This window comes from Diaphorina citri, unplaced genomic scaffold (assembly GCF_000475195.1).
Source record: "Diaphorina citri unplaced genomic scaffold, Diaci psyllid genome assembly version 1.1 scaffold304, whole genome shotgun sequence".
Classification (NCBI taxonomy): Eukaryota; Metazoa; Arthropoda; class Insecta; order Hemiptera; family Psyllidae; genus Diaphorina; species Diaphorina citri.
In genome coordinates this window covers 134,637-148,388 of record NW_007377739.1, presented here as the reverse complement: position 1 = coordinate 148,388, position 13,752 = coordinate 134,637, and the positions used below count along the sequence as shown (strand labels likewise).

The 13,752-nt window shown below is 39.8% G+C and overlaps 2 protein-coding genes and 1 non-coding gene across 4 annotated transcripts in view; 2 read left to right on the top strand and 1 right to left on the bottom strand.

The window, feature by feature from the left end:
- Positions 1-13,752, bottom strand: part of LOC103507300 (leupaxin) — a 69,334-nt gene that overhangs the window by 18,845 nt on the left and 36,737 nt on the right. The window contains exons 3-7 of one of the 2 annotated variants that reach the window (XM_026822204.1): positions 13,258-13,580; positions 12,987-13,111; positions 6,393-6,525; positions 5,888-5,951; positions 3,817-3,888 (exon numbers count right to left, since the gene is read on the bottom strand). In XM_026822204.1, the coding sequence (XP_026678005.1) occupies positions 3,817-3,888; positions 5,888-5,951; positions 6,393-6,525; positions 12,987-13,111; positions 13,258-13,580 (717 nt within the window). Of the gene's footprint in view, positions 1-3,814; positions 3,889-5,887; positions 5,952-6,392; positions 6,526-12,986; positions 13,208-13,257; positions 13,581-13,752 lie in introns of both variants that reach the window. The other variant, XM_026822205.1, reaches the window with a different exon arrangement.
- On the top strand, positions 5,071-5,143 carry Trnat-ugu. Its single transcript has one exon. It is a non-coding gene; the product is annotated as a tRNA-Thr (tRNA).
- LOC103507307 overlaps positions 10,502-13,752 on the top strand; it is a 33,064-nt gene continuing 29,813 nt past the window's right edge. Inside the window, exon 1 of the mRNA XM_026822207.1 lies at positions 10,502-10,772. The gene's annotated coding sequence lies outside the window, so the exon portion shown is untranslated. The remainder of the gene's footprint in view (positions 10,773-13,752) is intronic.

Sequence of the window (13,752 nt, the reverse complement as noted above, 5' to 3'; positions counted from 1 at the left end):
TTCCTTCTCTTCGATTTCGGGACGATAAGACCTTGGCAGTTACAGTTCCCTCTATCAAACCTCTAATAATAATATTTAAAAAAATCAGAATGAGCGTTTTCGGCTATATTTTGTTCTGAATTTGGAGTCAACCAGAGGGATTAAAACGACGTGGGATGATGAAGGATTTGTGTATTCCCTGGATGCCTAAACTGGGAACTATTGGAGCTGTTTTATTCATGTTTATAAAAGCAGTACTATGATCTCAAGAGGAAGGGAGAAGACAGGGAAACATTGGTAAAGGTAGGGCCATCGGCTTTAATAAACGCCCTTGGTCACTGCGACCTGGTTAGATCTTTTGTGACATGGCATACTGCAACAAACCAGCCTTATCGCTGTTAACCAATGATGATGATTATGATAAAAGCAGTCAAGATGTCCAATAAGGATGACTAGTTTTTAGGATGTCAACTCGATCTATCAATTTCCAGACCTGAAGTCAATCGCGCTAACCACTACAGTACCTACTCAGTCCTCAGAATGGTAAACAACGCGAATAATACTGTGATAAGAAGAGGACAAGATACCGACTTAGATTTTATCCAGAAAATGAATCTTTTAGCAGATTGTCCGACAATATAAGTAATCTCACCTTCTGTAATGATTGAATTGAAGACAAGAATTTTGGGAAGAAAAGGCGTCTATGAAAAAGCAAGAATTTTGGGTACTTCAGTAATAGAAAGATGAAATTCGATGAAATAAAAGCATTGAGTGACAACTGTCGTGCAACAATGCACAATCGAAGTCTTCAATCCTGTATTCAGGACAGAGTGAATTCAACGTATGGGTTGAATAATAGTCCTAATAAAAGTCCGCCCACAAACTACATAATGTATTCCATCAAAAAAATCCTCAGCAGTTGCGGAAGTTCAAAGTTAGCACACTTCGTAGGAACAAAGTGTCTGTAGGATTAACTGATTAAACTCTGACTGAAGGTTGAAGGAAACAGAAAGAGATTGACAAATTAGAGTTGCCTACACAATTTTAAAAAATATATTAACGCCTCAGAAGTCTCAGAACCATATGGTAACCAAAAAATTACATTTCAAAATTTAGATAATCAGGATTGAAAAGGAAATGGACTCAAACTGACGTTTATGGATCGTAATCAAAGATTTTTACGGTATCCGTAGGAAGGTACAAACTACAAACATACTTTTTCAAAAAATATACGAAAATAAATTTAACTGAATTAAAAGAAAAAAAAAATGTTGGAAATTAATAAAATATAGAAAATAAATTCACTTACAATTTGATTTTATAAAATATTGTTGTTTAAAATTATTTTTTAAACTCGTAGGAAAAAAGTAAAATTTATGTTTGAGAGAAGAGAACGAAAATTATGTTTTTCGGAGCACAAGAAAAATGTGAAAGAACGAAACAGTGTACAAATAAATATGTGTAATTTTTTTGGTTTAAGTTATTTAAAGAAATAAGTGTATGAGTGTGTCTGCCCTATGGAAATATGAATGTGTTGTATTTGTATGTGCTTATGACCTCTTCGAGTCGGTGCCATTCTGTGTCTACGTTATGGCCATTTACGTTAAGGTAACAAGCTTGCAAACAAATGGCCACAAAAGAGTACAAACTTTGTGTACGTACGGACAAAAGTGAGAACTGGTCACATAATTTAGACATTTAGAGGGATTTATGCTGGGGTTTACCAACTCGGGATTGAGATGAAACGAGGATTTCCCTATACTTAATAGCCAGGTCGACCCCGGATTGAACTCAATCCTGAGACAATCCACGGTGGTAAATCTTCACCTTAAAGTTAATGCGCGGACTTGTCCTAATGTCTACCCAATTTTCATTAGTGGCAGACTCTTTCGCCCCACTAATTGGTTTTCCAGATTAATGGCGGGACACCAACTCCGAAGAGGATGTTCGAATAGATTATGAAAATAGACTTGTGGAATCAAAAAACAGAAGTGACATAAGAGGGAGGGAGAGGGATGAGGCAGAGAGATGGGGAAAGAGAGAGAAAACATGGAGATGGGAGGTATCTTACAGAGAAAGGTGAAAATAGACTTATGGAATCAAAAAACAGAAGTGACATAAGAGGGAGGGAGAGGGATGAGGCAGAGAGATGGGGAGAGAGAGAGAAAACATGGAGATGGGAGGTATCTTACAGAGAAAGAAAAAGGGAATTGCAGAAACGAAAAAGGAAGAGAGATGGATATAAAAATGGAAATACATATTAAGATACTCGAAATGGGAAGAAAGTCAGAAAAAAGACCCAATCCCCATTTTTGAAAGGCATTTAAATTGGCCCAAAAAATGGAAATACATATTAAGATACTCGAAATGGGAAGAAAGTCAGAAAAAAGACCCAATCCCCATTTTTGAAAGGCATTTAAATTGACCCATGAATACTTGTTACAAGGATTCGAACCACCAACCTCCAGATTCGAAGACCATTGCGCTAACCACATTCTATCTTCTCTACCGCCAAATTTTCCTAAAACTCCATAACCCATTTTCGTATTTTAACCTCAAGCCTCAAGGAGTGTGAATAATTGAATATGTTCTAAATTTCTAAAATGAAATGTGAAACAACTAATGGGAGGAAGGGAAAACACGAAAAAATAAACGAAAACCTATAAAGAAATCAAAACAGACCGACCTAAAACACAATTCGACAAGAGTTTTCATGTGTTTTTAATTGACGAACTGTTTTGTTTACACAGAGTTTTTTCTCAATAAAAATATGATTTGGAGAAAATTGGCAAACATCAATGTTCAATGTGGGTTCGATATCATTAATCAAAAATTTCGTACAACGAAACGAATTGAAAGATTTTAATTGGAAATTTAAAACAATAATGGATCGATGAAATGTGCCAAAGATGAAATTACCTTCAAAACCCACGCACGGCACGAAACCTAGATGAGGAAATACGTAATCAATCAAACAAAATACAGGGAGGATACCAGCCTGAAATTCCCTTAAAAAAGAAATAGCAAAGAATTTTTCAGCCAAAACGAAATGTCGACCAAAAAGCACACACAGTAGGGCTGTAGGGCTCATTGAGAGGCTGAAGAAAAACGACGACCCCGTCTGAACACGGGAAAAGGTGATGAGCAAGAAGAAGATACAAAATTCTCAGTTCTCACCTTAAAGCTGACCAAAAAGCACACACAGTAGGGCTGTAGGGCTCATTGAGAGGCTGAAGAAAAACGACGACCCCGTCTGAACACGGGAAAAGGTGAGCAAGAAGAAGATACAAAATTCTCAGTTCTCACCTTAAAGCCAGCCTAGTTAACTTGAAGGCTAGCGCTTCTGCCTTGTAAGCGCTAGGTCGCGGGTTCGATTCCCGCCCGGGGCGGATTTTATCCTGATGGCATAATGTTCGTTCTCGGACCGGCTGGCTTTTTCCTGTCCTGTCTTCCTTCTCTCTTCGCTTTCGGGACGATATGACCTTAGCAGTTACAGTTCCATCTATCAAACCTCCTCTTCTTCTTTTTTTCCAAGAAACAATTCGGTGAGATTTAAGGATAGAAATGTCAGAATTCTGATGGTATAATGTTCGTTCTCGGAACGGCTGGCTTTCTCCTATCCTGTCTTCCTTCTCTCTTCGCTTTCGGGACGATAAGACCTTAACTGTTACAGTTCCCTCTGTCAAACCTCCTCTTTTTCTTTTTTCCAAGAAACAATTCGGTGAGATTTAAGGATAGAAATGTCAGAATGCCTGAGGAATTTTCAGTTTTCGCTTACGGGATGACAAGACAATAGTTACAGTTCCCTCTGTCAAACCTCTGGAAAAAAAATCTCACCTTAAAGTCAGACAGGGACGACATAAGGTCATCAAGTTCTCTGGTGGCACTGGAAGCTGTAGGGCGTACGGTATTGAACTCAATCCTGAGACAATCCACGGTGGTAAATCTTCACCTTAAAGTTAATGCGCGGACTTGTCCTAATGTCTACCCAATTTTCTTTAGTGGCAGACTCTTTCGCCCCACTAATTGGTTTTCCAGATTAATGGCGGGACACCAACTCTGAAGAGGATGTTCGAATAGATTATGAAAATAGACTTATGGAATCAAAAAACAGAAGTGACATAAGAGGGAGGGAGAGGGATGAGGCAGAGAGATGGGGAGAGAGAGAGAAAGCATGGAGATGGGAGGTATCTTACAGAGAAAGGAAAAAGGAATTGCAGAAACGAAAAAAGAGATATAAAAATGGAAATAAATATTAAGATACTCGAAATGGGAAGAAAGTCAGAAAAAAGACCCAATTCCCATTTTTGAAAGGCATTTAAATTGGCCCATGAATACTTGTTACAAGGATTCGAACCACCAACCTCCAGATTCGAAGACCATTGCGCTAACCACATTCTATCTTCTCTACCGCCAAATTTTCCTAAAACTCCATAACCCATTTTCGTATTTTAACCTCAAGCCTCAAGGAGTGTGAATAATTGAATATGTTCTAAATTTCTAAAATGAAATGTGAAACAACTAATGGGAGGAAGGGAAAACACGAAAAAATAAACGAAAACCTATAAAGAAATCAAAACAGACCGACCTAAAACACAATTCGACAAGAGTTTTCATGTGTTTTTAATTGACGAACTGTTTTGTTTACACAGAGTTTTTTCTCAATAAAAATATGATTTGGAGAAAATTGGCAAACATCAATGTTCAATGTGGGTTCGATATCATTAATCAAAAATTTCGTACAACGAAACGAATTGAAAGATTTTAATTGGAAATTTAAAACAATAATGGATCGATGAAATGTGCCAAAGATGAAATTACCTTCAAAACCCACGCACGGCACGAAACCTAGATGAGGAAATACGTAATCAATCAAACAAAATACAGGGAGGATACCAGCCTGAAATTCCCTTAAAAAAGAAATAGCAAAGAATTTTTCAGCCAAAACGAAATGTCGACCAAAAAGCACACACAGTAGGGCTGTAGGGCTCATTGAGAGGCTGAAGAAAAACGACGACCCCGTCTGAACACGGGAAAAGGTGATGAGCAAGAAGAAGATACAAAATTCTCAGTTCTCACCTTAAAGCGCCAGCCTAGGTAGCTTAGTTGGTAGTGCGTCTGCCTTGTAAGCGCTAGGCCGCGGGTTCGATTCCCGCCCGGGGCGGATTTTATCCTGATGGGATAATGTTCGTTCTCGGAACGGCTGGCTTTCTCCTATCATTCTTTCACCAATTTCGATATCAAAATTAATTAAAAGATGTGTCATACATTCACAAAGTGGTTTGTAGCCTAATCGGCGTAATGTTTAACTCTTCTACACAAGACTTTTATTACTACCGATTCCGATGGCACGCCATCTTTGATTTCCTCTGTCTGGGTTACATAGTACAGGCACTATCACGCCAAAAGAGGCGAAACGAGCTTCAGAAGAGGGAACATTCGGAAAGGAAAATACAACTAATCCAAATCGAACTTCGCCACTCTAATCGATCATAATAGATCAGTTGCGTGGCGTACGGTGGTGGTCGTGGTTGTGGTCATTTCTTCCATCAGGAGTTTGGTCACCACATGGTTGCCTGTTTCGCTGGAAATTAGAATAAATATTGGATATTATTCGTGTTATTAGTCAGCTCCTATGGCGTAGTGGTCACTGCGCTCGCCTTGCACGCGGGAGACTTCGCGGCGGTGTCAAAAAATTGTATCATGCAAATAAAATATGATTCTGTGACTGGCTATTGCGGGGCCCACTCAGCCGTGTGACTGGCTATTGCGGGGCCCACTCAGCCGCGTGAGGAAAATGAGTAGCTACATATGTAATATAAATGTGCATAGCGACCGGTGCAGCATGGTAAGTAAAGATTGGGTTTTAGGATTATTGAGATATTTGAAAAATGCTAAGGCGTACGGTGGTGGTCGTGGTTGTGGTCATTTCTTCCATCAGGAGTTTGGTCACCACATGGTTGCCTTTTTCGCTGGAAATTAGAATGAATATTGGATATTATTCGTGTTATTAGTCAACTCCTATGGCGTAGTGGTCACTGCGCTCGCCTTGCACTGCGCGGGAGACTTCGCGGCGGTGTCAAAAAATTGTATCATGCAAATGAATGACTCTGTGACTGGCTGTTGCGGGGCCCACTCAGCCGCGTGAGGAAAATGAGTAGCTATGTAATATAAATGTGCATAGCGACCGGTGCAGCATGGTAAGTAAAGATTGGGTTTTAGGATTATTGAGATATTTGGAAAATGCTACAATCCTAATGTCAGCTCCCAGCACCAAAATTGTAATATAATAACACAAAGAAGCGCCATTTATTTATTATTATTGATTGAACTCATCCCTAATGGGAATTTAGCTAAAAACATCGGGTAATTCTAGACTTAATAACTAATCCAAATAATTCAAATCAACTTACTCGTGTGGTAAACTCGAGTTGAGTTCGTCCAACAGGGTGTCCACAGAGTTGTGCCCGTTGAATTGATGATGGTAGGAGTTCGAGTCCATGGTGCCGTTCATGTTGGATGGGGACGAGGGCACGAGGGCGGTAGCTGGACACATGGGGCATATGGTACCGTAGAATGAGAACCACTACTTCTTGATGTACTTTGAAGTAGAGGTTCTCCTTATTTTACAGGCCTTTTTTTTAATATTTAAGATTACAGTTTACAGGTCACATTTAGTAAACCATTTAGGTAAAAGTCACTTTTGTTTAATATGTGTGTAGAGAACACCTTTCTTTTATGCGGTTCAAACAAGAGTTCAGCCTTTTTTTCGGATAAAGCCGTGGTTTTCAAACAGTTCTAGACCCGTACAAGCCTTCAATTGTATAAATTGTATTGTAACATATTTAAGGTTTAATACCGATGGATAGTCTCTTCCTGTTATAACATGAAAAGTCACTTTTGTTTAATATGTGTGTAGAGAACACCTTTCTTTTATGCGGTTCAAACAAGAGTTCAGCCTTTTTTTCGGATAAAGCAGTGGTTTTCAAACAGTTCTAGATCCGTACAAGCTTTCAATTGTATAAATTGTATTGTAACTTATTTAAGGTTTAATACCAATGGATAGCCTCTTCCTCTTATAACATGCTCATCTTCTTATTTTTAATACCAGCCTATCATCATCCAAGATAGTCTGTCAAGTTTCAAGTCAATCGGCCCAGTAAAAATGACTGAAAAGTTAATTACAATACTTGACCATGTTAAAGACGGTTTACTTATGTTGTATGAACCATGCCAATCTCGAGATGGTTTTATTTTGACTATCATCATCCAAGATAGTCTGTCAAGTTTCAAGTCAATCGGCCCAGTAAAAATGACTGAAAAGTTAATTACAATACTTGACCATGTTTACTTATGTTGTATGAACCATGCCAATCTCGAGATGGTTTTATTTTGACCATTATGTGGGATGAGCAAAGTTCTATTTTGATCATCATGTGGGATGAGCAAAACTATTAGGTAAAACTCAAATATTACCTAGACATTTTGTACAGGTAATTTGTGAAGTGTCATATATGGTGCTGAAATCAAGTGCCCATTTCTATTCTGGCCATTTCTGGCGACTGCCAATTTTCATACTGACGAGAGCCCATTTTTAAGCTGTCAAAATCTGAATTTTACCCACCGTTCGCACACACACCATGGAAAATTTTTGCACCGTTTTCGCCAGACAATTTTACAATGATTGATGAGATTTCATAACATTTTCTTTCTCGCAAACGAGTTTTGGTTTTGTTTTTTTTTTCGTCAAGTCTGCTTTTTTGTTTTCTTCTTTTTTAAGTACCTACTTCTTTTATTTTTGTCACCTTTATGTTTGTTCCCGTTTACGGTTTTCTGAAATTTCTCTTCTTTTTTTCCCTCCCATTTCCCTATTATCTTTATACATTGTTCCAAAAACTGCAGCTTCGTCCAAATTTTTCCCTCTGTTTACTCAGTTCCGCCAGCTATACGCCACGGTATAATTCATGCTGGGGTAACGAGACCTTCCTCAATAAATGCACACATACCTCACAACTCGATTTTGAAGCCATCCCAACAAAACTCCAAAAAACTATTTATGAAGAGGTTTGAAAAAGTTTGCTCAATAAATGCACACATACCTCACAACTCGATTTTGAAGCCATCCCAACAAAACTCCACAAAACTATTTATGAAGAGGTTTGAAAAAAAAGCTGACAAAAAACGCCCCGTATAAACGGGAAAAGGTGAAGAGGAGTGATTTTTTAAGAGGCTTGATGGAATTGAAAAAAAAGCTGACAAAAAACGCCCCGTATAAACGGGAAAAGGTGAAGAGGAGTGATTTTTTAAGAGGCTTGATAGAGGGAACTGTAACTGCTGAGGTCTTATCGTCCCGAAAGCAAAGAAAGACGGGATAGGAGAAAGCCAACCGTTTAGACCACAAACTACGAGATTGAAATGATGGAATTAAACGTAAAGTTTTGTTTTCACTATACCCACTAACTCTTTCAATATTACTGACGACGAACAAAATACCCAAGAAAGTCAAACATTCCGACAATTTTTGATAACGAAAAATTCCTACCGAGGACTAATCAACAAATTTGTAGACTGAATCGGAATCTCGTAAATTACGTTTGAAGAAAACGCATTAAGTTCAAAACTAACAAATGACTCATAAATAAAACAGTACAGAATATCAATTAAAAAGAAAAACCTCCGATAAGAAAACTATAAAACAAACAATTTGAAGAAGGAAATATGAAAATAGTTTACCTATTGAAGAAAAATCCCGATTAAAAAACTACAAAACAAACAATTCGAAGAAGGAAATACGAAAACAGGTAAAACAAAAGGAAAAACCCCGATAAAAGAACTATAAAACAAACAATTCCAAAAAGTAAACAAGGAAATAGGTTCGGAAAATTAGGAGAGGAAAAATCACCTGGATATGAGCTGATAAACTGACTTAAAAGTACTCAATATTGCGTGCAATGATAAACTATGGTGTGATAATAGCAGAACACCAGTGGTGTAGGGACTAGGGACTCATTTTTATACACCCACTCAGAGAATTTTTCAACATAGAGAAAGGCGTTATTCATGAAGTAAGATGCTGAATATAGCCTGAAAATCGGACAATATGCAGACTTTTTAGACCAATTTGGTAACACACTTCCTGAAATTGATTTCGGAATAATTTGTTCTTTCAGAACTTCGTCAGTCTTTCAGGTTTTGTATGATATTCTTTCACCAATTTCGATATCAAAATTAATTAAAAGATGTGTCATACATTCACAAAGTGGTTTGTAGCCTAATGACTAGGGACTCATTTTTATACACCCACTCAGAGAATTTTTCAACATAGAGAAAGGCGTTATTCATAAAGTAAGATGCTGAATATAGCCTGAAAATCGGACAATATGCAGATTTTTTAGACCAATTTGGTAACACACTTCCTGAAATTGATTTCGGAATAATTTGTTCTTTCAGAACTTCGTCAGTCTTCTCTTCAGGTTTTGTATGATATTCTTTCACCAATTTCGATATCAAAATTAATTAAAAGATGTGTCATACATTGACAAAGTGGTTTGTAGCCTAATCGGCGTAATGTTTAACTCTTCTACACAAGACTTTTATTACTACCGATTCCGATGGCGCGCCATCTTTGATTTCCTCTGGGTTACGTAGTAACAGGCACTATCACGCCAAAAGAGGCGAAACGAGCTTCAGAAGAAGGAAAATTCGGAAAGGAAAATACAACTAATCCAAATCGAACTTCGCCACTCTAATCGATCATAATTCAAACATACAATGGTGGGCAATCATCATTACTATGGGAGCACTCAATATCTGCCACTCCAATCTGTCCTACGTTAACTTTCCGATCATGCACTCAATGTTCCAGCGAGATACACTCTACGACTGATGTATTGACTATTGAACAGCCGATCACATCTTTAGGTCCTGACACAGTCGTATTTAGCTCCTCGAACTTCGCCACTCTAATCGATCATAATTCAAACATACAATGGTGGGCAATCATCATTACTATGGGAGCACTCAATATCTGCCACTTCCGATGGCACGCCATCTTTGATTTCCTCTGGGTTACGTAGTACAGGCACTATCACGCCAAAAGAGGCGAAACGAGCTTCAGAAGAGGGGAAATTCGGAAAGGAAAATACAACTAATCCAAATCGAACTTCGCCACTCTAATCGATCATAATTCAAACATACAATGGTGGGCAATCATCATTACTATGGGAGCACTCAATATCTGCCACTCCAATCTGTCCTACGTTAACTTTCCGATCATGCACATGCACTCAATGTTCCAGCGAGATACACTCTACGACTGATGTATTGACTATTGAACAGTCGATCACATCTTTAGGTCCTGACACAGTCGTATTTAGCTCCAAAGCCGAGGCGAATTGTATCCGTAACAGGTGAGATTCGTTCTCGGAACGGCTGGTTTTCTCCTATCGTTCCACATTTGACACTCTTGGACTGAAGAATCGTACACTAAGGAGATGCATGTCTGTCCTACGTTAACTTTCCGATCATGCACATGCACTCAATGTTCCAGCGAGATACACTCTACGACTGATGTGTTGACTATTGAACAATCGATCACATCTTTAGGTCCTGACACAGTCGTATTTAGCTCCAAAGCTGAGGCGAATTGTATCCCAAACAGGTGAGATTCGTTCTCGGAACGGCTGGTTTTCTCCTAACGTTCCACATTTGACACTCTTGGACTGAAGAATCGTACACTAAGGAGATGCATTTTGAACAACCAATAATAAATTGCATCGGCGTGGCCTTGTAAGGTAAGGCGGTTTTGATAGTAATAATAGTAACGAGTGTTCTCAAATAGTCGGTGTCCACACATAGTCGACGCCGTCGATCGACGAGGTGAAGAGTTGAAGCTATGTTGTCGAGGGTCAAGGCAGTGTACGGTTTCAGTCGACGCGACGTCTCAAAAGGCTGAAGATACATGAACTCATGAAACTGAACATAAAAGTAATAATGGGACACACCATGGTAAAAGCGGACCCAATTTGCAAAGAGCTGACCATCGCACTGAAGAACAAGATCTTAGTTTGAGTATTGATAGTCGACGCTGTCGATCGACGAGGTGAAGAGTTGAAGCTATGTTGTCGAGGGTCAAGGCAGTGTACGGTTTCAGTCGACGCGACGTCTCAAAAGGCTGAAGATACATGAACTCATGAAACTGAACATAAAAGTAATAATGGGACACACCATGGTAAAAGCGGACCCAATTTGCAAAGAGCTGACCATCGCACTGAAGAACAAGATCTTAGTTTGAGTGTTGATGCAGAATGAGGTCTAGTATTAAGGTGTGTCCACAAGTCGACGACCGTCGATCGATGTGAATCGACTATGTTTCGAATTTTTCACAACTTTTTACATAGGAATCGACCATTTATTTATAATTTTTACCCACTTGCAACTCCTCCTCAGAATGCCTGAGGAATTTTCAGTTTTCGCTTACGGGATGACAAGACAATAGTTACAGTTCCCTCTGTCAAACCACTGGAAAAAAAAATCTCACCTTAAAGTCAGACAGTCCTGTTTACCAGGCGAGCGTCTTGACCACTACACCACCGAGGCAGGCCTCGTAGCGTGTGTACTGACTTACTGGAATCGATAAACATACATATTTCAATACCAAAGCGTATAACGTCGTATACCTATATAGGTACACGTTATACGAATCTACGAATTATATGTCCATATATTCTGCAATCTATACGTATAGACACGAATCTACGAATTATCTGTTCATGTTTTGAAACCTATACATATACATAGATATGAATCTACGAATTATCTGTTCATGTTTTGCCATTGTGCGGCCTGCAAGTAATGTACGTCAGACGCCACCGGCATGTGGTTCACGGCATGCCGTAAATTATGACATTCGCCACATTCGGTGTCTTGTACTTGACTTTAAAATATGCATGTGTGTGCGACTGTGCGTGGAATTCAGACGCAAATCGCGAAATGCGTGAAATTCAGAACCGGATCGTGTAAAGACCGGGAAATAACTTCAACACGTTCGAAATATTTCGCAAGTTCTGTATAACTCACAAAAAACGAATTATCTGTTCATGTTTTGCCATTGTGTGGCCTGCAAGTAATGCACGTCAGACGCCACCGGCATGCGGCTCCCGGCATGCCGTAAATTATGACATTCGGTGTCTTGTACTTGACTTTAAAATATGCATGTGTGTGCGTGAAATTCAGACGCAAATCGCGAAATTCAGAACCGGATCGCGTAAAGACCGGGAAATAACTTCAACACGTTCGAAATATTTCGCAAGTTCTGTATAACTCACAAAATCTATTAAAGAAGTACAATAAAGAAATACGTCACGCAGAACAATTTGCTTATTATCAAACAGCCTGAAAACGTGAAAACTAATCCTTTTGGTATAAGCTTTTCTATTATGTCAAGTGTAATGTACCGCAGCTTCGTCAAATACAGCCCTGATGACAGGATTCGAACCCACACAATTTTGATGGTACCTACACATCAAAATCTGTTCCAAACGCTTGGCAAAATATGAAGAAAACACATTCTCAATCTTGAGAGTCTTTGGGATTTCTTTTTGCCCAAAAAGAAAAACCTGTGGTACACACATACATACATACATACGTACATACATACGTACGTACGTACGTACGACGTACGTTACGTACGTACGTACGTTACGTACGTACGTACGTTACGTACGTACGTACGTTACGTACGTACGTACGTTACGTACAGACCATGGGCTAAAAATCACTTTTTTGACATCAGGGGATCCCAAAACGGATATTTCCAACCATTTCCCGATTTTGAAAATTTGGACCGATTGCAATACTTTCATTACTAGTATAGCTCCGCTATACTGTAGTAATAGAAAGTAAAAAAGGCAATCACAGAAAAATAAAACCTTCTTTCTCACTACCACGTTCAATACCTACACAGGGTAATAGAAAGTAAAGCAAACAAAAGGCATGCAATGACTCACAGTTACTCGACGGCTGGAAGCTCGCTGGCAGAGGGGAGGGTGCAGGGGCGGGCGAGGCTGGGCTTCCCTTCACGATCGTATCCAAAGGGGGCGGGGCGTACGGTGCGTCCTTTCGCGAAGGGGAGGAGCCTAGGTCTCCGACTGCGCGCGCAGAGAGCTGATTGGCGGGAGGGGAATAGACCTGATTGGAGGAGAATTGTTGATTTTGATTGGCTGACGCGTCGTATCCAAAGGGGGCGGGGCGTACGGTGCGTCCTTTCGCGAAGGGGAGGAGCCTAGGTCTCCGACTGCGCGCGCAGAGAGCTGATTAGCGGGAGGGGAATAGACCTGATTGGAGGAGAAGTGTTGACTCTGATTGGAGGAGAATTGTTGATTTTGATTGGCTGACGCAGGAGGGGAATATTGAGGGGCGGAGCTAGCGGGGTATTTGTGTGAGCTCAGGTCTTGGAGGAGAGAGTCTAACTCGTTAAGATTGTTGTTAAGGGAGGTGGATATGTGAGGAGGAGGGGAGGAAGAGGAGAGGTGGGGGGAGGAGCGATGATCTCCAGCGACGGTGGAGGTGTGTTTGAGCGTGTGGTGTGGAGGTGGCGATACCTGCGGAGCAGAAGAGAAGTGTGGAGGAGGTTAGAGGGGTAGAATAGAATATACCTTGCTTGTTGAAATGGGCAGGACACATTGCAAGAAGAACGGATGAAAGATGGACAACACAAATATTACAATGGTGCCCATCAAGAAACATCAAAAGATCGAGAAAAAGACGGAAGAT